This window comes from Astatotilapia calliptera, chromosome 22 (genome assembly GCF_900246225.1).
Source record: "Astatotilapia calliptera chromosome 22, fAstCal1.2, whole genome shotgun sequence".
In the NCBI taxonomy this organism is placed as follows: Eukaryota; Metazoa; Chordata; class Actinopteri; order Cichliformes; family Cichlidae; genus Astatotilapia; species Astatotilapia calliptera.
The window spans coordinates 13161792-13189776 of NC_039322.1; the positions used below are offsets into that span (position 1 = coordinate 13161792).

At 39.3% G+C, this 27985-nt stretch overlaps 1 protein-coding gene across 1 annotated transcript; it reads right to left on the reverse strand.

Annotated features, from left to right (window-relative positions):
* Positions 1-8605: 8605 nt before the first annotated feature.
* slc39a4 (solute carrier family 39 member 4) lies at positions 8606-22734 on the reverse strand. The gene is made up of 12 exons (XM_026157243.1): positions 22386-22734; positions 16994-17335; positions 14071-14272; positions 13645-13814; positions 13352-13535; positions 12495-12667; positions 12134-12331; positions 11787-11894; positions 9841-9895; positions 9598-9750; positions 9321-9508; positions 8606-9225 (listed from the first exon to the last, which is right to left on the reverse strand). The coding sequence occupies exons 1-12, from the start codon at positions 22707-22709 to the stop codon at positions 9097-9099; spliced, it is 2226 nt and encodes a 741-aa protein (XP_026013028.1). The 5' UTR covers positions 22710-22734; the 3' UTR covers positions 8606-9096.
* Between the last annotated feature and the right edge of the window lie 5251 nt (positions 22735-27985).

The window sequence follows — 27985 nt, forward strand, 5'->3', positions numbered from 1 at the left end:
CCTATCTTTTTTTTTTTTTTTTTTTTTTAACGTACGTCTCATTTGTTTGTATACAAAAACTAAATAAAATATATTTTTGTATCTTGGTCTTTGAGATGCATTTATTTAAAAAATAGGACAACCACAGAACAAATCTGTGGTCAGTAAACATAAAACCTCACATGTCTGTGAAGGTTCTCAGTCATCCAGGTCATCGTAGTCAAAGGAGCTTGCAAAGAAAAGCGTCTGGACTTCTTTAAGTTGCTTGAAGACGTTTCACCTCTCATCCGAGAAGCTTCTTCAGTTCTAAGGTCAAATGGTGGAGAGTCACATTGAAGAGAACGGCAAACTCAACATCGAAGTTTACCGGAAGCCCACACACACGGACCAGTACCTCCTCTTTGACTCCCATCACCTTCTGGAACACAAACTTGGAGTAATCAGGACCCTACACCACCGGGCAGAACATGTTCCCTCTAAGCCTGAAGGAAAAAAGAAGGAACACACGCATGTAAAGGAAGCACTCAAAACGTGCGGCTATCCTAAATGGGCGTTCTTAAAGTCAGCAAACAGGCACAGAAAAGAAGACCAGACACCAGCGAGGGAGGATAAGAAGGACAGACGCAACAACATTGTCATCCCCTATGTAGCCGGTGTATCAGAGAAACTCAGGAGAGTTTTCTCCAAGCATGACATTTCAGACCCAGCAACACGCTCAGACAAAAACTGGTTCACCCGAAAGACAAAACGCCAAAACACAAACTTAACAATGTGGTGTATGCTGTACGGTGCAGCGAGGAATGTCCAGACCTCTACATTGGAGAGACCAAACAGCCACTTCACAAGCGCATGGCACAACACAGAAGAGCCACCTCCACAGGACAAGACTCAGCAGTCCATCTGCATCTTAAGGATAAAGGTCACTCTTTCGAGGATGCCAACGTTCACATTTTGGACAGAGAGGACAGATGGTTTGAAAGAGGAGTGAAAGAAGCCATCTATGTCCACTGTGAGCGACCATCTTTGAACAGAGGCGGTGGTTTACGACACCAACTCTCTGCCATCTGTAATCCAGTTTTGAGTTCCCTTCCCAGACGCCTTAACACCCACTCACATCCTGGGCCATCTGACCTCAGGAATTCGCATGATAAGGTGGGGCCAGGTTTCACAATGAACACACCTGAAACTCTGGCTGATAGGGCTTTGGAGTTGACGTCACGCCGCAATGCATTGTGGGAGCGCGGCACCATTTTCGGGGTCTACGAATCAAATCAAACACACTGTGTTGGAACAACGATTACAAGATGCTTAAAAGCAGCTCAAACGAGAATGGACTGTATAGAGACCGATTGCGTCCAGAGGCGAAGCGGCGGTACTTGCAGAAAATAGCGTGCATTGGAAATGTGGACCCGTATGAAATACGGCCGTGGAGTAGAAACCCTGAAGACCAACCGCTATTGACGTAGCCTGACATATTTCATACCTTATCTGTGGAGTCAGCGCGTACAAGTCGTCATTCAAACAAAGGTAAGTCAGCTCGAGTACTGCGAGTGAAATGCGTTTGATTTCCCTGCAAACATTCACATTAGTGCAGCATAAATTCATTCATGAGGGGAAATTACAGTGAGAACATGTGGAGGCTGTTAGGTGGATAACATAGTGAGTTCAGTGCATTGATGTGACATTGTCCTGAAGGATTTAGTTATTCTCTATGGTTAAAGAAATTGCAATGATTTATTAATGTTTATTATAAATAATTCTAATTATACATCTTGCTTCCATATTTGTATCCTGTGTCACTAAAAATACATTTTATTTTAGTTTTATACATTGATTAATGACCTGCAGAATCTCCTTATCATATTAAGTGATTCATAATTGTCACTTTATGCTTTCTCCATCTCTAAAGTGATGACATCCTTCCATTACATACTTTAGGTTCATTTTCTGCAGGCAGGTTTCTGACAGAGAACAGACAGATTTAGACTATAACCTGCAGCGTTCTATAGATGGACACATAAAGAAATGCATAATTACATGTATGTGCTAACTTTCTAGACACTTTGTTACATTTATGATAAAGTAGATAAAACACATTTGTGTCGGCCTTGGCTCATAGTTCTTGTCTTTAAATGAACTTTGTCTGTGTGTGTTTCAGGTGTTGCTCTCTCAAAGACTGAATGAACCAGCATTGCAGCCATGGGTCACTGTGAGCATCACAGGGAAGGTTGAAGTCGCCCACTGCAGCTGTATGGCCGGAGTTGCAGAGCCCTGCACCCACGTCGCTGCTCTTCTGTCTAAAGTAGACGGAACAGTGTTGATCCGTGGCACAAGGACTGTTACAGATGAACCTGCATACTGGGTTTTGCCTGGTAATATGACCAAGATACAGCCAGAGGTTGGCCATAAGAGAGACGACTTCTCTTCAGCTGCCCAAAAAAGGCTCTTGATCAAAACATAAACAGACCATCTGTAGTGACCGGTAAAAGGAGCCGTCCCCAAAACAGAAAAATCCCACCTGCTACTGTGGAGGAGTTGTCACTGCTATAATGCCATGTTTTATCTAGGGGTCTAGATTTATGCCTGTAGTGCACTGCTGTGTAAATAATTTGCATTTACTGAATATGTACTGACTGAGTCCCGCTGTTCAAAAGTTGAATAAAGAAACAAAATAATTTTGCCTTTTTTTTTTTAAATTAAAACCACTTTATAGAGCATCACATCAGTAACAGTGTAAAATCCATATCATTTACAGTTTACAAATGACAAAATGTTTACACCAAATCATGAGTGTTTACATGATATCACCCACTACTAACATTACTTTATTTACTGTATCTTTTGAAAAAATAACAGCACAAGACTTAAGAACATTTAACAGGAGCAGGTTTCATTTTTCCCTGGTTTTACTACCACACTGTTCACTAAACGCAGCAAACCTTCACCATCTTATCCAGAAGGGTCACCTCTTCACCCTCACATGGAAGAAGTAATCTGATTGGCATGGTGGTTTGTTTGAAGCAGGTCCCTTGTGTAGCGCTGGAACCCAGTCATGATGTTTCATCCATTTCATCGGCTGGTTTGCTGCAATAATGGCAAATAATTAGCAACTCTATAAATAGAAGGTAGTTCTGCAAAATCACTCAGTAGGATGTTTGTTCTAATTTGCTACGACCTCAGAGCGCATCGAAAATGAAACTAATAGGCTATAAAGAGTGATATGAACATATAGAACTTACCGGAATGAAAATGTCTGGAGCACCAACAGATATTTGGAGATGGAAGAGAACTGCACGTCAGCTCGTCTCACAGCTGCTCTCCAGGCTGGACGCCTTCGTTTGCTAACATCGATACACGAGCTGCTTCCAGGTTGGGAAAGAATGAAAAGATAAACCATTTTCAACCTTATTCTCTTGCCGGTCGTGCGATCGAACATTGCAGCCGACCACACAGCAAATACGAACCGTGGCTGTTGTGTGTGCTCCCTTTTCACTTGCGCTAGACCCCCAAAATGGCGGATCGGGCCAAAATCCTTTCCACGCCCACCCCCGTGACATCACGCTCCAAAGCCCTATTGGGACCCACACCCAGTTTCACACCTTGGCTCAGGCGATTAGAGGATCATCAGGGGGTCCTTTTGTCCCTCCGTGGGGGGAAACTCCCACTAGGTTTATATCTGGGACTCTCCACCATTTGACCTTAGAACTGAAGAAGCTTCTCGGATGAGAGGTGAAACGTCTTCAAGCAACTTAAAGAAGTCCAGACGCTTTTCTTTGCAAGCTCCTTTGAATAAAACCCCACAGGTGAGGAAAATAAAATCCATGACCCAGAAACGAACTGACATAAGGAAGTAAAACTTAAAGTGTGGGATTTTGTGCTGTGTGTGCATGAATATTACTGAACAAAATTTTTAAACATGATAAGAATAACAATTATTTACTTGACTGAAATGTATTATGACCCAAATTTAAGGGGATTAGTGAAAAGGTGAGCCACTTTCTGAACTTGTGTTCCTTTTCCCCCAGTTTTTTTTATTGCCATTGTTAAAACTTTACTCCACTTCAGGAGATGCACATAAAGCTTTTGAGCTGTAAACATTTAGATTACCTGGTTAGTGGAAATGTTTTGGATTTTTTTTTTTGTTTCACTGTAAATAGCAACAAGTATTTAAATCTCTTTTTGTAGCTTAATTTTTCCTACCTGCTGCTTAATCTATAGGCATCAGAGATGTACCGGCCTTCTCTTGAACCACTTGGTGAGCAAGTGAATCTGTGTTGGTGTGATGAGCATCATATTTCTTTAAAAAAAAGAAGAAGAAAAAAAAGAAAGCTGAAAGCTCAAACAGGCTTATTAGAGTGAGGTAAGTGAAACAGAGCCAGCAGTGCTTGGGTTTCTTTATTCATTGTACTTCCACCGTGCACGTACCTGATTTAACTCGATATCTTGCACGAAAAAGATGCAGCTTTTGTAGTTTTGCCTCTGTACTAACCGAAACAATCAAGAAGTGATTGACATGCAGGCATTCAGCTTTACTTTGTGAGGTTTACTAATTACACACATGCTTTCTTTTTTCCAGAAGGTCAAAAGTAATTTGAGAATGAGCTCATACACAATTTCCTGGCCAGGTGACACATGTTCTCTTACTGTTTCCTGACATGAAGCAGACGTAATATGTGAAGTTGATTAAAAGTGTTGAAATTATATTTTGCAGCTTCTCACTCTTTAAATATGTGACTTAAAGAGTTTGGGGGGAGACCATTATGCTGAAAAACCAAAATAAACCTATCAGGTTGATACCAGAGGCTTTTGGAGTGGCCAATTCAACAATCTGGAACATTCTTAAAAGAGAGACTCTGGCCAGCTGAAGAACAAAAAGCTTTGAAAGATCACAGATTCAAACTTCTATTCTATAAAATTTTTAGTTAATATTATTACTAATATTTTTGACATTTCAAAAGGGTATGACAAATCCAACACTAAAATCAGTTATTAAGATTGTTTCTTTTAGGTCTTTTATAAATGTTGTTCAAGACGGTTTGACATCAGGGTGGAAAATTTATTCTACAATGAGTTTTTTCTCCCCCCCCACATCAGTGCAGTTACCTTTTTGGTATTTGGAAACCTGGTTAATTATTGTTCAATCCTCTTCTGACTGTATTCTACAAACCAAGTGGAAATAACTTTGGGACGTCTCATGTTTCACTCTGACGTCTTCCCAGAAGCTTTCTGTAATTTCAGACAGCCGTCCTTTAACCTCTGTGCATCTAAAAGTGTATCCAGTGTATTTTTATTTTAAATATTTGTGATTTTTTTTTCTGTATGAGTTTCGCACAGCACCCAGCACTTGAAGATTAAGCTAAATAGACTTTGCTTCCATGCGATGATATAAATTCCTGTGTGTAAAACGCAAAAAACCAATGTCATTAACTCAGGCTTTTTTGGGAAAGTGGCTAATCACGGTGTCAATGCTCGGTCACACCTAGAAAATGTTCATTATCAAACACGGCCTTTGGCAGCTTCACGATAGACTGATAAGGTAATGTAATAAGAGGTCTGGCAGAGTATAACTGAATATAAATCAGACTTTTTTTCTATTCTCACTAGTAAATCAGCAGCCACCCAATGAGCTGATACAGAATAAACACATTAAAATTCAGGACAGCAAGTACTTCAACTGCAGTTAATGGATAAACATCAGCACCATCTTATCTACAAATCTGCCAAAGCAGTTCACTATAAGGATATTATCATCAGGTGTTTCTCTGGTGATACTGACCAGGCTGTAGCACTCAGTTGTATTTTATTTATAGATTACCTTTAGCCAAAAGGCTTCATACCTCGAACCACATGCTGCTGCACTCTATGGAAAAGCTGTCACGAGATGTGAAACGGTTCAAAAGATGAAAACAAACACTGTATTCTTTAATTGTGACTTGCAGGATCTCAGGTTTGAAAGATGCCACAGCGCCAGGCATACATTTGTTAAATGAGGTGAGACAGAATGCATGACAGATTTTCTGTTTAGCCGGTGCTCATTACAGAGTAAATGCCCATCATCTCTCAGTGTGTGTTGAAGATTATGAAGACATCAGGCTGCTGATAAAAGCATTTTATTCCCATTAAATGGCCATTTGAATCACAATGTTTGGCACTACTTATAACAAACTGATAGCAAAGCTATTACCATTAACTAACCAACCTGCTAAATGGAGCAAAGCCTGCAAGCTAGCTGACGCAGGCGAGGCGTTATACTTACATAACACACTTTACTTTATAGATCCTAAATTTAAATCTGTGGGCAACTCCTTTAAAAAAAAAAAAAAGAAAGAAAAAAAAAGTCAAAAATCCTATTTCATTCTAGTCATACATTTTTTGTGTGACCTCTGAAAAACCTGCCCAAATAAATACCTGGCAGCATTTGAAAATGGCCGCCGAGTTTACGAGATTTGATTGCAGAAGAACTTTGGTCAAACAGTTCTCAAGACAAACGGTCACGGCTGCTGTACCCTCTACAAAGTGCCTTGTGTAAATAAGTTAGGGAAATCACACTTTACAATTGGGTTTACTTACAAGGAAATTATTACTTTTACCACATAAACACAGTTTGCTGATAAGATTAAGGGTGCTGAAAAGATTGCGCAAAAAGCAGACTTTAAAGAGCTGGTGGGAATTGTACAAAATGAAATGGCTGGCAGTGGAAGACGCAGGGATACTGACAGTTACACCCTCGTGCAATAAAGAGAATGCATGCTAATGCTACCACGTCAATATCGACCAAAAACTCTGGGAAATGTTTCCAGCATCTTGATGAATTTGAGCCATGAAGAGTTAAGGTAGGTGTGACAAAAGTGAGGAGGGCAACAGGGAGTCCAAGCTAATAATTTAAAACCACAATCATTCAGTTTCTATTTCTACAGGAGGCAACGTGTTTGCAGTTGAGCTACTAGCCTTGTAGAGGAAGTTTGAAGCTTAAATAGCAGACATGCCCTCACTGACAGCACTCACATGCTTTAGTTCCTTGCATGTTAGTCATATGACCACTCAGCCAGTAGCAATAATGGTCTCAGACTGTCCTGCTCTTCCACTCATCATCTCCATTTGATAACAGTCATTCAGTTAAACACGTATGGCTGTAATTTCACCTTTAAATGGTACCTGAACTGTAGATTGCTTTGTGAATATAACTGCAAAAAAAGCTCTTCGTGTTCACCACTGCCTTTATGTTAACACGTATAAGTGTCCCATTGCTTTCCAATAACAGTGGAAGTTTGCTTTTATATTTGATCCAGTTTTTATAGCTCCTTCACATAGTCTTTTATTTCAGTTACCATATAATCCCCTGTCTTTATTTTCTGCCTGTAAAACTGTCTGCTGTTTTCCAGCACTACTGTAAAAGATGTATTGTGCAGTGTAATATATGAGATGCTCAAAGGTCCAATCTGAGAGATAATTAAATTTGAGTGTTTTATTGGCACGTCAGGTTAGAGGACTCCGTGGGCTCATAAAATCGCTGAAAACATTCAGTCAGGATTCAAAATTATGGATACCAGTTTGGAAAGCTGACATCAGGGGGATGAGCTTTGTGTGTGTGTGTGTGTGTGTGTGTGTGTGTCAGCAGTTCTCTAATTTGCTTTTAAAGTGTGTTCTTAAAGTGTCAGCGTACAACCCTCAGCTGCTGCAATCATGTACGTCACCGTGTCTGAGACAGTCTGCATGCTTACATGCATACATATGGAGTGTAAAGTAATAAACATCCTTCTGTGTCGGCATGTGATGTGTTGTCAGTGGACTTTGTCCCTAATGAGGATGTTCATATGAGCTCTAAGTTTAGGAGATTAGAGCATAAAGCGAGATAAAGTGCAGTTGTCGCCTAACCTCCATGACTTTACGCAGATTAAAGACGTAACCTGTCTTCTCCACTTACAACTTGTTATCTAATGCAAAAGCACAGGTGAACGCTCTATTAAAGGTTAAAGGTCAAAATGCAGAATTTGAACTCAAATTTCACAAAATACATGGTGGATAAGAGCTGGAGCCTATCACAACTGTCATAGGGAAAAAGGCGAAGTATACCCTGGAGAAATCACAAGTCTATCAGAGGGTTACCCAGTGAGACATTATGGTTTATGTTCACAGCTACAGGCAATTTAGAACCACTGTGGACTGTGGAGTGACCACGCAGGCATGGGGAGAACATTTAATAGGCCCCATCCATTGGCTTGGTTCAAGCCTAGCACCTTCCTACTGTGTTAACCACTGTACCACCTTTGGTTATTTGTGTATTTTGGCTATAGAGCACCTTTCTTTAGCTGTGCAAGTGGACCACTGCGAGTGAGGCTGCATGTTTTGGAATTGAGTAGCAGAACAGAAGAGAGCAGAGAGATTTCCTTTTGTTTGGTTGAATTCTTGTGGGTTACTTCTTTAACTTCCCATAATATGCTGTCTCAGTGTGACACTCTTAAACCAGATTTTATAGGAAGATTTCACAAATCCTAAAATTCCCAAACCACTAAAATAAGTATGTAATAATATATCAGTTTATTAAAAGGTACAAAGAAAAAGCATTTTACTTATTTTTATAAAAAAAAAAAAAATCCAGATAATTATATTATTATTTTTTTATCTAGAATTAGAAAAAGACATGTTTGCTTGAATGTTACATTTCCCTTTGGTTTACATTTCAAGTGTCTAAGTGATATTTTTGGACAAATCTATCTAATACAGCAGAGCAGCACATTCTGGTATTTGCTGTCAGTGAAACGTTATCAGTGCAACAAATAAAAGGAACTTTTAACTAAACACACTCAAATAATTTAATGGGTTATTGTGGTCTCTGGGTTATCTGTGGTACTACATTTCTTGTGATCTTCAATATTGAAACCTGCTCTCTTTTCTAATACCTCGAACAGAAAATAAATACTATGAAACGAATGGTTTGCAGAGACACTCTTCACCTTGGCAGACTGCACAAGTGGGTTTTGTGTGTCTGGTACACCGTGTCTTCATTAGGAATTCCTTAAGAAATCAAGTATAAACTAGGTCTTACAGCAACCTGTCAGCAACAATCATAAACTCTCATAAGATCTCAGAGAGACCGTTCACTTGCCAGACTGTGCATTAAAAACTTATCTTCTCTTCATAAAGAGACAACAATAATAAAATACCCCACCCTGCTAAAAGGCCGACATTCTGCAGCAGAAATGTCAGCCAGGGTTTCTTGTTGCTGATATGGATCATGGTGGGCAGCTACAATGAAAAAGGATGGAGATGATAATTAAACAACAGTCATCAGATTGTGCTACTTCTGTGAAAGAGTCAGATTTGTAACAAGTAACACTCACCATATCAGCGAGTCCCACGTATAGAAAGAGCCCTGCAGTAATGGCACCTATCCACTGCTGGGTAGCGAGGTCAGTGGCTACAGACAGAGCGACGTACATGCCGATGAACGAGGTCAGGGTGCTGGCGATGTTTAGAGCTAAGGCCTTGCGGACAGACAGGCCACAGTTGAGCAAAATGGCAAAGTCACCTGGGGAGGAAAATAAGGTGATTTAATGCATGCATACTGAAAAAAAAGATTAGGTTAGGCACTGTTTTTGTGTTTTTCAAGATAATTACCGAGCTCATGCGGTAACTCATGGCAGAGTACAGCCAGTGACGTGGCCAGACCAGACTTCCAGGACAGGGCGAAAGCTGCACCTAGCGCTAAGCCGTCTGCAAAGTTGTGGATCGTGTCACCGATCGTAATCATATAAGGCAGCAGTCGCTGCTCTGTGAATGCAGGAGGAGGCAAAGTTATAGTAACCAGTTCTCTCTGTTTGATGATGATGAACTTTTTGTGTTACATGTAACTTTACTCACCTCTGGTGCGCTCCTTTGGCTCTGGAAGCGGTTTCTCATTGTCCTCACAGCTAACCTAAAACAAATGCATTATGCAAAGTGTAACTAATGATGATTTCGTTTAATTTGATTTTTATTGATAATTGATTTTTTTCTCATGCTATACTCAAGATTCCTCCACAATGATGTGAGAGACTAATAAAGTCATATAGAAAATGATAACCTCAAGTTATTGCTGCTAAAGGTGGTCTTACAAGCTACTGAGTCATAGTATTATGGGGTACAAGTGTGCTAAGTAGGGTACACTTAGTCAAATACTAAGTACAGGGAGTGCAGAATTATTAGGCAAGTTGTATTTTTGAGGAATAATGTTATTATTGAACAACAACCATGTTCTCAATGAACCTAAAAAACTCATTAATATCAAAGCTGAATGTTTTTGGACGTAGTTTTTAGTTTGTTTTTAGTTTTAGCTATTTTAGGGGGATATCTGTGTGTGCAGGTGACTATTACTGTGCATAATTATTAGGCAACTTAACAAAAAACAAATATATACCCATTTCAATTATTTATTTTTACCAGTGAAACCAATATAACATCTCCACATTCACAAATATACATTTCTGACATTCAAAAACAAAACAAAAACAAATCAACGACCAATATAGCCACCTTTCTTTGCAAGGACACTCAAAAGCCTGCCATCCATGGATTCTGTCAGTGTTTTGATCTGTTCACTATCAACATTGCGTGCAGCAGCAACCACAGCCTCCCAGACACTGTTCAGAGAGGTGTACTGTTTTCCCTCCTTGTAAATCTCACATTTGATGATGGACCACAGGTTCTCAATGGGGTTCAGATCAGGTGAACAAGGAGGCCATGTCATTAGTTTTTCTTCTTTTATACCCTTTCTTGCCAGCCACGCTGTGGAGTACTTGGACGCGTGTGATGGAGCATTGTCCTGCATGAAAATCATGTTTTTCTTGAAGGATGCAGACTTCTTCCTGTACCACTGCTTGAAGAAGGTGTCTTCCAGAAACTGGCAGTAGGACTGGGAGTTGAGCTTGACTCCATCCTCAACCCGAAAAGGCCCCACAAGCTCATCTTTGATGATACCAGCCCAAACCAGTACTCCACCTCCACCTTGCTGGCGTCTGAGTCGGACTGGAGCTCTCTGCCCTTTACCAATCCAGCCACGGGCCCATCCATCTGGCCCATCAAGACTCACTCTCATTTCATCAGTCCATAAAACCTTAGAAAAATCAGTCTTGAGATATTTCTTGGCCCAGTCTGGACATTTCAGCTTGTGTGTCTTGTTCAGTGGTGGTCGTCTTTCAGCCTTTCTTACCTTGGCCATGTCTCTGAGTATTGCACACCTTGTGCTTTTGGGCACTCCAGTGATGTTGCAGCTCTGAAATATGGCCAAACTGGTGGCAAGTGGCATCTTGGCAGCTGCACGCTTGACTTTTCTCAGTTCATGGGCAGTTATTTTGCGCCTTGGTTTTTCCACACGCTTCTTGCGACCCTGTTGACTATTTTGAATGAAACGCTTGATTGTTCGATGATCACGCTTCAGAAGCTTTGCAATTTTGAGACTGCTGCATCCCTCTGCAAGATATCTCACTATTTTTGACTTTTCTGAGCCTGTCAAGTCCTTCTTTTGACCCATTTTGCCAAAGGAAAGGACGTTGCCTAATAATTATGCACACCTGATATAGGGTGTTGATGTCATTAGACCACACCCCTTCTCATTACAGAGATGCACATCACCTAATATGCTTAATTGGTAGTAGGCTTTCGAGCCTATACAGCTTGGAGTAAGACAACATGCATGAAGAGGATGATGTGGACAAAATACTCATTTGCCTAATAATTCTGCACTCCCTGTATATCCCACTTAGTCAAAAAGTGTGGACTTATGACTGCACAGTCTCATGAAAACTTTCACATGACCACATATCTCTTACCAGGTCTTCTTTGGATATGGACTGTGACTTTGTGTCTTTTTGTTTCTGTTCCTGTTGATACATCTCTAAAACTCTCCCATGGTCACAGTGGTGAGGCTCAGATTCTTCCTGAAAGGAGAGAAAGGCAAAACTGTTCAGAAATTTAGCCTACAGGCTGAGACAGAAGGAAAGAACTTGAGACAAAGAAGGACAAATAGTTTAAAAAGTATTTTTTGAACTTTTTAAATGTCAGTACATGTGTCTGTCACAATATTTATAACCAACTTTGGTTGTAAATGGATGACAAGGTTAACATTACACATTACACAATGTGTTCTGTATGAGGAGTTTTCTTGTTTTCTTCTTACCCCATGGTGATGTTTATGGTCGTTATGCTTATCACCATATGTGATCAGAGAGAAGGAAACTTCCATCAGGTAAAAGCAGTAGATCCCTGCAATCAGTACCAGCATCTTGTATACGTAGTCCGGAGTTTCCTCCTCATGACTGTGACTTGAATGTTCGCTGCTGCCACCGTTGTCTGAGTGCACGTGCAAACCCAGAAACTACATAAAGAATGCGGGAGAAAGACAAAATGAGTATATCATTAATGTTAATATATGAAAAGACTAATCAGTTTTTACATAGTATCACTGTGCTAGCAAATCACCCATTACAATCTTAATAAATGCCTTATGATTCCAATCTAAAAGCTTTAAAATCCCTCACTGTTGGCATCAGGTGCAATAGGGCATCTCCAGTCAGTGAACCGACTGCCAGGCTGATGCAAAACTGGATGCACATCTGGAAAACACTAGTACAGGCGGCACACAGCAACACCACAATGCCAAACATGGATATCACTGTTATCAGGAAATTGGCGATGGTTGCATAGAGGTATCCTACATGAGAAAGAGACAAATGATAGCATGTATATTAATTGGGATTCTGCTCACTGAAAAGTGGATGCATCTTGAAGCCTTAACTCTTTTAATGTCATCAGTACCATCTTAGTTTTTTCGAGCACAGAAGTGACCATAATTAAAAGGGTGGAATACTAAGTTAACAGTTAATGGTAGCAAACTTAGTTAGCGATCTTCAGCTAAAGATTGTATGAATGCATTCATACCCACTAAGCACTGCTAATGATTGCTAAATAACTAAATAAAATGCTAGAAAACAGAAATGTCTACTTGAAATGCTCCAAAAGGCAAGCATTTTTCAGCCCTCGAGATTTCCACTTTATATCTCCCACCATTCGTTCTGAAAAAGTGAAAATCCCTACAAGATGTGCATTTTCTTTGACATCTACCAGCCTTTATGTTGTAACTGAAAATCAGCAATTGGAAATAGGTGCTTCAGGGACAATCCAGAATTCGAATTTGTGAATCAAGTCTGTTTGTGTGCAGGAAACAACTAGCAGTGACATCAAATGAAAACAGGAAAAAAAGTGCCTGGAATGTCCATTAGAGACCAGTTGTTAGCTATAAGTAATGCACAAACAGATCTTATTTCCCAGCCTTTGAGACATGCCAAACTGTCAACTGGTAGAACTATTTGTTACTTTAGTCCACAACGACACTTACTCTCAGCCTTGGAGAGCCCATCAGGTTTTTCTGGATCTGTAATATCTGCACAGGCTCCGCTCAGGATCTGCTGGACAAGCGCAGGGCTGAGCTGAACCACGCCAGGCCGACCCAGACCAGAGGAGGCAGAGCTATTCTCTGCCAGACCGTAGATCTGGACCAGTTCTTCAGCTGAGAAACAACGCTGGGAAAAACAAACCACAGACATCCATTATATAACTTACACCTCGCTGGTATTTAAATGATGAAATGTGTGAACCAATTGGCATTTTCTTGTGTTTCTAGGTTGGTACCTGTTCCCAAGTGTTATTACTTTCACGTCCCTCAACACTGTCACTGCTTCTCTTCCTCCATCTCTGGACATTGTCATCATGGTCGGCGTGTTCATCTGCTGTGTGCTCATGTCCATGGTCTTCCTCCGAGCTAGGTCCAATATTCAGGCTCTTCATGAGAGCCTTTAGGTCTACAGTCACACGCAAAGCAACTGAACAAAATGGCCTCAGGATTCACATAATTATCTGTTAGCAAGGCATAATAGGCTAATAGGACTACATTTTCCCTATGTTACTACAAAGGAGTGACCACAACAATCGTTGATTTTTAAATAAAGCAGTTCCTGTAAAGTGCCCTGCAGAGTTAGTGTTTTACAGGCTGTGGGTATTTGAGTGATTGCACATATATTAATGCTCATATGTTTTTTTGTGTCTATGCACATTTACCCAGGATAGTGAAATTTTCTGAGCCGAGCTGCTCCATGATGTAGTTCACGAAGAAGCTCTCATCAGGCAGGGACTGATCAGCGAAGCAGTGACCTTGCAGGGCATGATACAGCACATATCCCAAAACCGCACCCACTTCCTGTTTCTGGTCTCCTGATGATGCGTCAACCTGTGCCATGATGCCACTAGCGCTTATACAGTTCTATAACATGGTAATAAGAAAAGAAAAGGGGCTGAGTGTTTTAGAACGGCGACACATTTAAACACAGTTGATATTTCGAACACTTTTGAGCAATGGTCAGTTAGTACATAATGCACGTGGGACGCCTGAATTGTCAAAGCATGGACTCTACATGGAGTGGAGTTATTGTTTTTCTAGGTCTTCTTTAGATTCTTAAAGCCATTGCAGATCATTTTCAAACCGCACTAGCTTTCCTTACTTTTTGGTCCTTATGAATCAACATGTGAATACTGAGACTGGACAAAGGGTTTTAATGACTGTGCTCCACACAAGTGAAACACAACACAAAAAGCTTGTAAAATTAGATAATCTAATCCCCTTTAATCCCTTGTAGTGGACATTGAACAGTGTGAATGCATGTCCTTTCTTTAAACTAATATTTAACAATTTTATTGTTGTTAGATTTATTCTCTTTGTTTTTTAAGTATTCCATAAATTCCTTGTTAAATGACCCCTCAGTGGCCTTTACTGTTTAGATAAAGGTGTTGTAATTTGGGAGGGTGCATTATCATGCTTAAAGAGGCCATCGGGGAAATAATGTTGCCATAAAAGGGAGTACGTGGTGTGCAACAATGTCCACAGATAGGTTGTATATGAAAATTAAAGTCCACATAAATTCCAGAATCTAAGGTTTCCCAGCAAAGCACTCCCCAGTCCTTCAGCTAACATACTTTTTTATTGCTATCACCATCTCTTACACATTCAAGGGATTTTAATAGGGCCATTCATATGAAGCAATACAATATGTGGTTCATCAGACCAGGCTATCCGATCTGATGATCCTATGCTCATTGCACGGTTGTGTAAGATGTATGCATACACTCATCATGTTATGGTAGTTTTGGACTTTTAACCCTTTCTTTGAAGTTTTATTTTCCCAGGATGGAAAGATTTTAAGACATATATCCCAGCATCACTGGGATGGCGCTGATCAAGAAAAAGGTCCTGCTCCAAAATCCACACCTTCAAGTTTGACCAGAATGTGCAGCTGCCCACATGGACAAGCCAATTTAAATGAAGCCTGCCAGTTCTGTAAAGATTAGTGGTCAAACATCCAGCCTGAATTATGCCAGAAACCTTTTGATTGCTACAAAAATATCTGCAGATGCAACCTGATAAGGGATATTTAACCAAATATGAGATGGGGTGTATGTATGTGGATATAAGGCTGTAAATTAGCACGATGATGATGCCCGTGATGACTGTATAAACAGCCAGCCAGATTTGAATATCACCTGTCTGTCGTTTAAATAATACGGCTGGCTGGTGTAAATCCTGGAAATATACTTAACACTCAACTCTCCCTGATTCATTATTGTTTTCCTGAAATGGTGCACCATTATTATGGACTGTTGATTTTTTAGTGTTGTATTAACTTTCCTCAACTTAATCTGTTAAATATTAATATGTAAGAATTTTACACGGAGGAACTCTGTCATATGAGGACATTGTTGTGTAAAAACTGTCTGTTTGTGAAAAACTATCTGCACTAGATAAAATTACAAACCCAAAAAATTTGATACACAAAATAAAATAAAAAACAAATAATAATAATAATGAAACTGCTAGAACATGCTGTCAACACTGGACATACAAACTCTAAAATACAAGAAGAAGCACAGCTAAATGTTTGGAAATCTGACAAAACTTTTGTCTTAAGGAAGTAAATCGGAAGTGAAGCAACTTTTCACTGAACGTTACAGTCCAACATCATGTCCAGCTTTTGTGAACTATCCATCCATCCATCCATTCACTTCCGCTTATCCTTTTCAGGGTCGCGGGGGGCGCTGGAGCCTATCCCAGCTGTCATAGGGCGAAAGGCGGGGTACACCCTGGACAGGTCGCCAGTCTGTCGCAGGGCTAACACACAGGGACAGACAACCATTCACACTCACATTCACACCTAGTGACAATTTGGATTAACCAATTAACCTATCCCCACAAGCTGCATGTCTTTGGACGGTGGGAGGAAGCCGGAGTACCCGGAGAGAACCCACACAAACACGGGGAGAACATGCAAACTCCACACAGAAAGACCCCGGCCTGATGGTGGAATTGAACTCAGGACCTTCTTGCTGTGCGGCAACAGTGCTAACCACCGTGCCACCGTGCTGCCCATCTTTTGTGAACTATTCTATTCTAATAAATAAATTACATAATCAAGCCAGTAAAATGAAACGGATACAAAGAGCACTTTTAATCATGATCAGGTGTTATGGTGATGTGGCTAAATACAGGGCAAAACCCAGCCCGTCTGACCAGCTGTGATATAAATCTGTATGTAAGCTTCCATTGTCAGCAATCAAATAAAACACACCCTGCAAGAGTTTATTTATTTGTTATTATTAGTTATTTATTAGTTATTTAATCTGTGAACATCTATATGCTCACTTTTTTCTCATGTTATACTGCATAAAGGAAATGTACAACTGATTGTAATGGGGAAGCGATCTCCCTGCATGTGTCTCTTTAATTTCCCAGCTGGTTTACTCGCGACTCCTTTAGTTGAAGTTTGCTGGTGAATTAAAAGCTACAATATTTTTGGAAAAAAAAGTTTTTGGAAACTCGAAGGCTAATATTTTACATTCTTCTTATCTTGTCACTATCCAGTTTATAATGAATATGATCAAAAGAGAGCAATAAATACTATTTACTGAAGATTGAGTATAGGCTTGTGCTTACCTCACTTTCTGTGGGGTCGTAGTGGCTGCGAAGCTCTTGAATGACACCTTCTAATCCATGGACGTCTATGTGTTCATGGTCATGGTTTGCCTCACTCTTGTGTTCATGGGGATCATTATGTGTGAATTTGTGCAGGAATTTTTCAGTCTCTTCTCCCCATGTTCCTGTTTTTATCGCTGTGCAGACCAGGCCAGGAGAAGAAAGGTAAAGGACGGAGCCGGAGGCGAGAGCCGTGAACTGAGATACAGTGACAGCCACATTTACACTGTTTCTTCTAGTTTCTTCCTCATATTGGACGTCGGGATTGCCTATGAGCTGATGAACGGCATCTGCAAGATCACACTTTGTGTCCAGAGAGCAAAAAGAGGGGATAAAAAGATTAAACAGTCATTTCAATCTCATGAAATTTACCTATAGAAGGTACAAGTGTTCTAATCAGCCCAATACAGGAACTCAATGCATTTAGGCATGTAGAAAGTCAAGTCAAGATGACCTACTGAAATACAACCTGATCACCAGAAGAGAAGAAAAGTGATTTAAGTGACTTTACATGTTGCATGGTTGTTTTGGAGTATTTCAGAAACTGTTTGAAAAAGAGAAAATATCCAGTAAGCAGGGTAAAAACACTGTGTTGATGCCAGAAGTCAGAGGAGAATGACCAGACTCCTTGGAACTGACAGGAACGCAGCAGTAACTCAAATAACTACTTGTTACAACCAAAGTATGCAGAAGCGCGTTTCTAAATGCACAGCATGTTGACTAAAGCAGCAGAGGACTACACTTGGAGCCACACTTCCTGATAGGAGACTGGAAAAACTGTGCTTTGTTTGACTACCCTTGAATTTGAAATGAACAACATGAAAGCATCGATCCATCCTACTTCTACCAATGGCTGAAAGTGTGGCTGGTGATTTAATATTATAGGAGATTTTTAGGCCCCTATTACTATCTGAGCATTGTTTAAACCCCACATCCTACGTGAGTATTGTTCCATCCCTTTACAACCACAGTGTATCCATCTTCTAACCACACATGATGACACACCATCGACAAAGCTCAAATAATCTCAAAGTGGTTTCTTTTACATGACAGTGAGTCCGCTGTACTCAAACGACCACCACAGTCACCAGAACTCAGTCCAGCAGATTTGTTGGATATGCAGACGACAAATCTGCAGCAACTGTGTGATGCTGTCAATATGAACCAATCTCCCGGAGGAACGTTTCCAGCACCTTGTTAAATCTGTGCCATGATGAACTAAAACAGCTCCGGAGTCAAAAAGGGATCCAATCTGGTACTGGCATGGTGTATCTAATAAAGTGTATGTGAACATAAACGATGCTACTGCAAAGAGGTCATGAATTGATTGCTTTATTGGTGCATTTATACAGGATTATCCAGAATTATCAGAAACCTATAATCTAATCTAATCCATATCTCATGAATATCAGCAGTTTTATTGTCTTTTATTAGAGATGATGTAAGCAACAAGATCGGTGCATATCATAAAATACTGATATCCACCAATCTTGACCTAAAAGTTGGGTCACGAATGACTGATTAGATGGTAAAGAATCATACGACTATATTTTACAGCAGATTGGTACAAAGCAAAAATCCAACTATGTGTTGTTGTTGACTAAATTTTATTTTGAGTGAACTGGCCCTTTAAACTCTTACAGAATCAATACATTGCTGTGATTATAATAATAACTCCTAAGAGAACCTACAGTATCATGAAAAGTGTTTCTCCTTACGCAGTGCTGTAAAAAAGTATCTGCCCACTTCTACCCCTAATGGCAGACATGTTGAACAAAGAAATCACTTAAATAGAACCTGTCTGATAAAGTAAAGTAGGCTAGAAGATCTAAAAAAGCAGCACATCATGCCATTATCTAAGGCAACTGCTGAGAAACAAAGCCATTGACATCTATCAGTCTGGAAACGATTACAAAGACATTTCTAAAGTGAAACACGTTGAGAGCCACTATCCACAAATGGAGAAAACTTGGAACAATGGTGAATCTTTCCAGGAGTGATCGGCCTAGCAAAATTACTCCAAAAGCACATCGACGACCAATTCAGGAAGTCACAAAAGAACGCAGAACAACATCTAAAGAACTGCAGATCTCAGTTAAGCTCAGAGTTTATGATTCAGCAATAAGGAAAAGACTGAGAAAAATGGCACCCATGGGAGAGCTCAAGAAGAAAACCACACTGTAAAAAAAAAAATCCTAATATAAAAGTATTTTACTGTGTATTTTATAGTTTTGTACTGTTCTTCTAGAATATCATTAAATTTACATCAATAGACTGTGATTTCACATTTCAAATGTAAATTAACGTTAAATCACTGTAATGTAATAAAACCTAATTTTCTTGTTTTTTAAATGTATCTGTCTGTACATATGCATATTTAGATTGTTAAAATACATTCACAAATGTATCATGATTTCACAAATATTTGTCCGTTATTTGAAAGATTGAACTGTTAAATTCAAATGTAATGCTATGGAAAAATATATAAAATGATTCTTATAAACTTTTTTTTTTACATCAAATAATTATTATTATTGTTGTTACTTAGGGCGATCGTGGCTCAAGAGTTGGGAGTTCGTCTTGTAATCAGAAGGTTGCCGGTTCGAGCCCCGGCTCGGACACTCTCGGTCGTTGTGTCCTTGGGCAAGACACTTCACCTACTGGTGATGTCCAGAGGAGAATTGTAAAGCGCTTTGAGGGTCTCAAAAAGCACGATATAAATGAAATCCATTATTATTTAAACCAACTGTTAACTGTATATTTCTGTACATTTAAGTAATATTTTCCATATTGCCGCATGCATTGACCTTGTTTATAGGTAATTTCATTGTTTAATCACATTAAATTGTTCCTAATTTAATGTTTAAAAGCACTTGAAAAAGGCAAAATCCCATGTAAAATTAGGGCAACAAATTGTATTTTCATTACTGGAAATAACCATATTTTTATGAGCAAGTTATTTTCTGTTATTTTACGGTATTATTTTGGCGCCCCAGCTGCCGGATTATTACTGTTTTTTTAAGATGTTTTTTCTAACAGTGCAGTGCCGAGCAAAGAACACAAAGACTCGTCTCACATTTGCCAAATTAAAAACAGCAACAACATCTTGATGATCCCCAAGACTTTTGAGAAAATCTTCTATGGACTGATAAGAAAAAATGTGAACTTTTTGAAAGGTTTGAGTCCCTGCTACATGTGGTGTAAAACTAACACGGCATTTCCTAAAATGCTTCTCTCCGGGTGGGGTCAAACATGGATTCATGAATTCTGCTCTCTACTAGAGAGGGCTGAAGCTCAAGAGCACTTGGGTTATGCAGCAGGACAATGATTAGAGTCAAACCAGCATGTCCACCTCTGAATGGTTAAAAAAAAGACAAAGTGGAGGTTTTGGATTGGGCTAGTCAAAGTCTGAAAATCTTATTGAGACGCTTCGGCATAACCTTAAACAGGTTATGATGCCTGAAAACCCTCCAGTGTTGCCGAATTAAAGGAATTCTGCAAATAAGAGTGGACCAAAATTCCTCCACAGAGATGTGAAAGACTCAATTCCAGTTAATACAACACTTGACTGCAGTTCTTGCTGTCAAGGGTGCGGCACAACCAGTTAGGCTGAGGTTTTCACACAAGACCAGGTCGGTTTGGATAGCTTAAAAAAAAAATTATCATTCAAAAAATGAATTTTGCATCAACTTGGGTTTTCTTTGCTTAATGATAAAATTGGTTAGATTATGCAAAACATCTAAATTTGACAAATATTCAAAAAGCTAAGAAATCAGAAGCGGACAAATAAGTTTTCACAGCACTGCATATAAACTCCTAGACAGCGGAATAATCGAAACTTTTTTTTTTTATTGTGGGTCAATATTGAACCTCTTTCACATTTTGTCTCTTATAATCCACAGTGCAAGCCGATGTCACTACTGCTAAGTTCTTACAATGAAATTGACAGTTTAACAGTTTCTCATCTCTTTTATTTCATGCATCATTCACTGGTGGCTGCCACAGCTGTCTGATAGCAAACATTTATCAGGCATGCACTGTACATTCCTGCTGTTGTCAGCTGACACCTAAGAAGTCCAAGGACTTCTCTCTCACTCACTGATAAAGGGGTTTTGTCTAAGTTGCCTGCAAATGCTTTGAGTAACAGCAACACTTATAAAATAAGCATGGATTAGTGCTAACACACTGAACCTGAAACCGAAGAGTAATTGTTTCAGCCAGCCTGTTTTTTTTTTCTTGCTTAATTTTTGGTGCCCCTTAAGAGAGCTTTTAGCCAAAGCTGGATAAAAATCACCAGCACTGTAATAACTTATTTTTAAACCAGCTTTTATGAGCTGAAGATTCCTTTACTGAAAAAAAACTGAGGTTTTATCTTTATCAGATGGTCAGATAGGGATGTGAACACAGCACCCTTAAAAGGCTCATTCTCAGGCAGGAGAAACACCTGCCGCTAAAGGCCCTGATCGGTGTTTAGGCTCCTGTTGACTGAAGGAAGAAGCCTATTGACACAAGGCAAAATGCTGTCCAACACTTTTTTCTTGATATAACCCTGATTAAAGCTCAGTTCAATTACGTTGTCATTAAACTTTTCCATTAGAGTAGCCAGACTTCCACCAGAGACTCTTTATTTAATAACTTACTGCAAAAGAGAAAAAAAATCTTTATGAGACGAAGAAGAGGAAAGAGAAGAAAAAGGTCTGAACTTTTAGGTTCAATTAATAATATTTCTTTCTTTTTTGCTTCGTCTTTTTTTTCTGTGCATCCACGGCAAATATTATGCAATAAAGTTACACTTAAGACATTTTTCCTTTCAAAAGCAGCTCAAAGATTCCCATTGATAAGTCCACTTTATTAAACAAGCCTGGGATTAAATAGAAAAAATACAAATAGACGCCTAAATCCCATCATGAAACTACCAAATGCTCGGAACAACTGGCCGGCCAAGGTGGAAAAATGGTGCCATTTTAAAGCTGAAGGGATTTAAGGATTTTCTGTTTATTGCGCTTTGCTGCACTTTGATTAAAAAAGTACTTACAGCATTATTTGAAAGCACCCTTACTTTACTTTTAGTTAACTTTTGCACACTTTTACAGGAGTAAATAAGCAGTTTGGAACATGAAAGTAAACTTAGATGATTGTTCAGCAGATAAGTACTTAAATCTAAATCTAAAAGAAGTAATGTTAAAATTTAAAAATGTAACATTATTTTTATTATTAGCAAATTGATTACAATTTAAAGCAGACCTATCCCGATCTATCACTTGCGTAATAGCTTTTGGACCTCGACCTTTTTCCTTCGCACCCGACTCAGGGCTCTCCAGCTCGGTTGCAGCTTTAGCCTAATAAAACTCACCTTTTCACACGGCACTTCGCCGCAGTGCACACGGTGCTCCAGTGTATTAAAGAGGGAGTGAAGGGATTCCCCGGTCAGATACTGCTGTCCTGGAGACACGATGCTCACCACAGCCTCGTAAGCTTCCTCCACAGCGGGGGAACCCGAGACAAAACTGAGCAAACCCCACCCGGAGAGAAGCAGCAGAAGAAACGGCGAAGAGGAAATCATCTTAAAACTGTCTTTGAAGAAAAAAAAGATTTGCAAAGACCAAAAGTGTAAAAAAAAGTGCAGAAATAGTGTGACAGAGGCTCCTACAGTCTCAAGGTATTTCTGCAGACACATTGAGCCATAGAGCTCAGCTCACGGCTGTTATCAGTTTTAAACCACTGCAGTCTCACTGGACCTCGGCTGTGATTGGCTGAGACATGCCTCGTGCTGCCCTACACCTGTCTATTATAACCACTGTTACCTGTACAGGTCAGAAAAGGCACCCCACAGGCCTCCCAGGCATCGCCACACCACCAGCAAAACACCAAACAGCGGTTTCACTCATATTAGTGAACCCAAAGTTATATTGGGCATCGCACATCACACAAAGGAGCTGATAGGCTCAACCAACACAAATCCAGTTAAAGGAAATGGATTTTTTGATAAAAGGCTCATGTGGCTGGTTTGCACTGACTGCTGAAGAAGACACAAAATGTTGATGTTTAAACCCTGAACTCGACGTTTTGGTGCTCCTTATTCATACCAGAGCTATTATTATTATTATTATTATTATTATTTATCTTACTTAAAATAAGCGTTTCTATTTCTGTCTATGTTCTGAGCCCAGGCAAAAATACTGGCAAACCAAGTACTAAACCATTTGATACTTTAAAAAGGGCTGTTCCAACTTTGTAAACCCTTAATAGACAGTTTCCTGTTTAAATGTTCAGACATGCTTTCCACAATAAAACTGGAAAAAATGTTGTTTTTTTAAAACTCAGTGTCAGGTGCCTTTATCTTTGTGGTAAACAAAATCTTAATTAATTACTATTTCAAGTAAAGAAATAAGTAACATATGTTTATAAAGCGCTTTTGAAAAACAAAAGTTACAAAGTGCTCTGCAATATAAAGCACAATAACAATACAATTAAAATGGATAAATAGATAAAAGTGACTGACCCCCACTCCTCTAATGAGGCCATTAAATAAAATCAAAGTTCATCTGTATCTACCACAGCATTTTTTAGAGGAGACTGTAAAATACCCCTCAGGAAAAGTGCATTTGGCAGTCAGCTATACTTGCCCACAGTACAATACAATACAAACAAGGAATATAACATTCTTTACTTCTTTCTCTAAATCTGTAAAACAGTGGTTACTGGATAATCGAACATGCTGTCATGATGTGAAATAATGTCACTGAAGGTCATTGATTTTAATGTGTTTAAATATGGTTCATTATTATTCTTTATTTCATGTGTGTTTCTGTATTTCACTTATGTTCACATGCTTCTGAATGTTTGGATTTGTTGATTCATTTGTTATGCCATCAACCTGCCAGTGACTACTGATGAAATTGAATCAATGTGGCTAAATCTGCCACGTTTACACGATGATTTTAAGTGCTCATGTTAATTAATTTGCATTGTCCCTTTTAAATAAACATAAACTAAAAGCAAGTGTGCACAGGTTCGTCTTAAGCTTCTTTTTAAAGGTATAAACAGCGGCTGCAGATCTTAAGTTTAATGGTAGCAAATTCCACAACTTAGAGGCAGCAAAATTAAAAATGCAATTTTCAACATGTAAATTAATCAGAATGTTTTTTTGTATGTAATTTGTATAGTATTTTTTTTCTCGCTTATTTTCTTTTCTAAATGTACTTGTATATTGTTCACATGTTGAAATAAATTACCAATCAATCAATCAATCAATCAATCAATCAATCAATCAATCAATCAATCAATGGTAAATGGTAAATGGCCTGTATTTATATAGCGCTTTACTAGTCCCTAAGGACCCCAAAGCGCTTTACATATCCAGTCATCCACCCATTCACACACACATTCACACACTGGTGATGGCAAGCTACATTGTAGCCACAGCCACCCTGGGGCGCACTGACAGAGGCGAGGCTGCCGGACACTGGCGCCACCGGGCCCTCTGACCACCACCAGTAGGCAACGGGTGAAGTGTCTTGCCCAAGGACACAACGACCGAGACTGTCCAAGCCGGGGCTCGAACCGGCAACCTTCCAATTACAAGGCGACCTCCCAACTCTTGAGCCACGACCGCCCCCGTCAATCAATCAATCAATCAATCAATCAATTTCCTCTTGTCCTTTAATTTAAGGAGGTATTTGACCATTAGGAGCTCAGTAAAAATCTTATATTGAACCATCGACTTAATGGGGTACTGGTGTAAAGAGGACATAATCCATGTTCTTAGAGGAGCTGGTGAGAAGCCTCACAGCTGCTTTCTGGACCATTTATGAATGATCCAAAGATGGTTTGCTCAGCCAAAGGAATCACAAACAACATTAAACAAGATGTGAAATAAATGCTATCATCATTTTTATTTTGAATTGAGACGCAATATATTTTAGAGGAGAAAATCTGAATAAGACAGCCAAGATACTCATCAAAACTGAATTCCTAATCCAAAGTACAAAGAGATTTCTTACATTTGCGAGACCTTTTTTCAGACCTTCGTTTTATCAATAGATAAAAATAACTAGCAAAGGAAACTCAAAAAGAAAGAATCACATTTTCTGCTCTTTTCAAAATAGTTTTTTACTTCTACATTAAACTAGGTGGAAAAGAAAAATCAAGCTGTAAAAAGAGTTGAGCTGCTTCAGGGAATGACTTAAATATACACCAGGGTCCCAGATTAATTCTGCAGCATGACAGCAAGCCCAAACAAATGACCAGAGACGGAAACAACTATCTATAGTGACAAGGAGAAAACAGAGTCATTACAGTCAGAGTCCTGATCGCTTATCATGGAGTCAGTCAGGGACTATCCCCAGGACTGTTGCACATTCTAAGATATGCGTGGAACAACTTATCTTACAATTGGCTTGAAAACAGAGGATTATAAATTTTAAATGTTTCAGATCGTCAAACAAATTTTAATATTAGTCAAAGATAACCAGAGTAAAAACAAGATGCAGAGAAAAAAAAAGGTGTCCACATCTACCTGCTCATGTGTGATAAAGTAATTGCCCCCTCAACCTAATAACTGGTTGTGCCACCCTCGGCAACAGGAACTACAATCACATGTGTGCAGAATTGTTTTAATTCAGCCACACTGAAGGGGTTTCAAGCATGCACAGCCTGTTTAAGGTCATGCTAAAGAATTTCAGTCAGACTTTGTCCAAACTTTGACTTGGTCACTTCAAATATTTCTTTTTTTTTGAGTCACTCAAACCTGGGCTTGCTGATTATTGTCCTTTGGTGGTTTTCATGTTTTCTTTATTTAATGTGTTTGTTAGCAGGGGGAAATACTCTTTCCACACAGGGCCAGGCAGGTTTCTCCGTTAACAAATGAAATCATTGTTTTATAACTGCTTTGTGTATTTACTGAGGTTATCTTTATCTAATACTGAATAAGTTTTTGATGATCTGACACATGTAGAAAAGAAAGGAAGTGGGCAAATACCTTTCCGTAGCACAGAATGAGCAGAAACACTTGGTCACAGACCTGAAAGGTCAGCTATAAAAACTATGGGAGTGAGGTTAAAGAGTTTGCATGTTTAAAGATTCCAAATGTTGAGCTGACACATGGTAGTTTAAAAGAAAAGTTTATGACAAGTGCAAAGATGAAAGCTTTTAACATGGAAAGCATGAATGTTGTAAAATATCTTAATTTATGCCACTCGTCTCTGCTGCAGTTGAGCAACATTTTACAGGCGTTCTCCTTGACTTAACAATAAATCCTGCCATCAGTGCAGGACGTGACAACTTGTCCTGAGGCCGTGAATAAACCACAAAGAAATCAGAGACTCCCTGGCTCTGCCTGGCATATCTTTTGCAAGAACGGGTACACCAAGTTCAAGATAAGCATCATGAATGTCATTTTGCACTCTAAAACATCCTGACATGCAACAGGTTTGTGATGGTATGTTCATCAGATGCTGGTCTATGAAATGAGTGTTTGAGGACACCTATTTCCTCAGTTATGTCTTGTGATATAAGGAATTTAGTAACACTTCAGTACACACTTCATGTGCTTATAAATTTACCTTTCACTTCAATAAAGTACACTTTCTTTTCACCACTGTCGACATGTTCTTCTTAAGCCAGTGACAAAAAGAAAAACTCAAAGTAAAATCCAGACAAAAAAATAAAATTTGAATGCACCAACTGAAAGCAGGAACCCCCACTGTAGATTTGCATATCTCCACATGCTTACATTTGTGTTTTTCAAAAGCTGCAATCAGCAAACATTAAGTACTCTCTGATAACACGCTGACACAAAGAGGTCTCCAAGTAGAATTTAACGTTCCTCTGCGAGCATGTCCCCTAATAACCGCCAGATGGCGCAAATGCTCTGTCTAAAATCTCGACAAAACATGAGTTTCAAACATTTGCTGGAAATCCATTGCAGGAAAAGCGTGAAATAGGGCAATGTTGCCCAAAAATATTCTTTTAGTGATCACAGTTTTTCTACCAGTTCCATTTTTGTTTAGGCTGCTACCTCCTAGCTTTAAACCCCCCCCCCCCCCCCCCCCAAAAAAAACCTATTACTTTAGTCAAAGCTGTTAATTATTTACTTTATCGTTCTCATTAGACCACCTCCTGGAGTAAAACAGAAAATATGCACAGGGAAGGCAGATGGTTATTCAATAAATATCAGATAAATAAATAAATAAATACATAAAATAAAATAAAATACATGGCTTCAGAGTTAAACAGCTACTCCTGGTTATATGCATATACTGTATACAAAATGTACAGTCAGGGGTTACTCCCAGGATGAGCATTATTGTAAAGAAGGTGTTGCATAGTTTTCCACAATATTCCCCGTTTGCTGCTGTTCAGTGTGCTTGTATCCATGTTTTTATTAGAGTGCTTTAAACCGGGACACGATCTGCTCATCACCAAAGTCCCATTTGTCCTTGGATCTGTTGCATTTTGCTTAAACATAACCGCCTTTACATGTATTTTCCCTGTTAAATAAATATTATTGCAGAAAAAAATTTGATGAATTTGTTCTCAAACTGCAGGCTTACTTGTGGTTTGTAGGGTATTTAAAAGTAGAATGGGAGGCAGAGCCTTCAGCTTTCAGATCCCTCTTCTGTGGAACCAGCTCCCAGTTTGGATTCAGGAGGCAGATAGCACTGCTTTCAAGATTAGCCTCAAAACTTTCCATTTTGATAAATGCAATTAGGTTGGATCAGGTGACTCTGAACCCTCCCTTAGTTATGCTGGAATAGGATGGCTATCCAGGACCCTGGTTCTGCTGGAAGCTCTTCCTGTTAAAAACAGTTTTTCATTCCCATTGTCACCAAGTGCTTGCTCTTGTTGTCACGTGATTGTTGTGGGTTTTCTTTTTATACGGTAGGGTCTTTACCTTACTATATAAAGTGCCTTGAAGCAGCTGTTGTTGTGATTTGATACTATATAAATAAA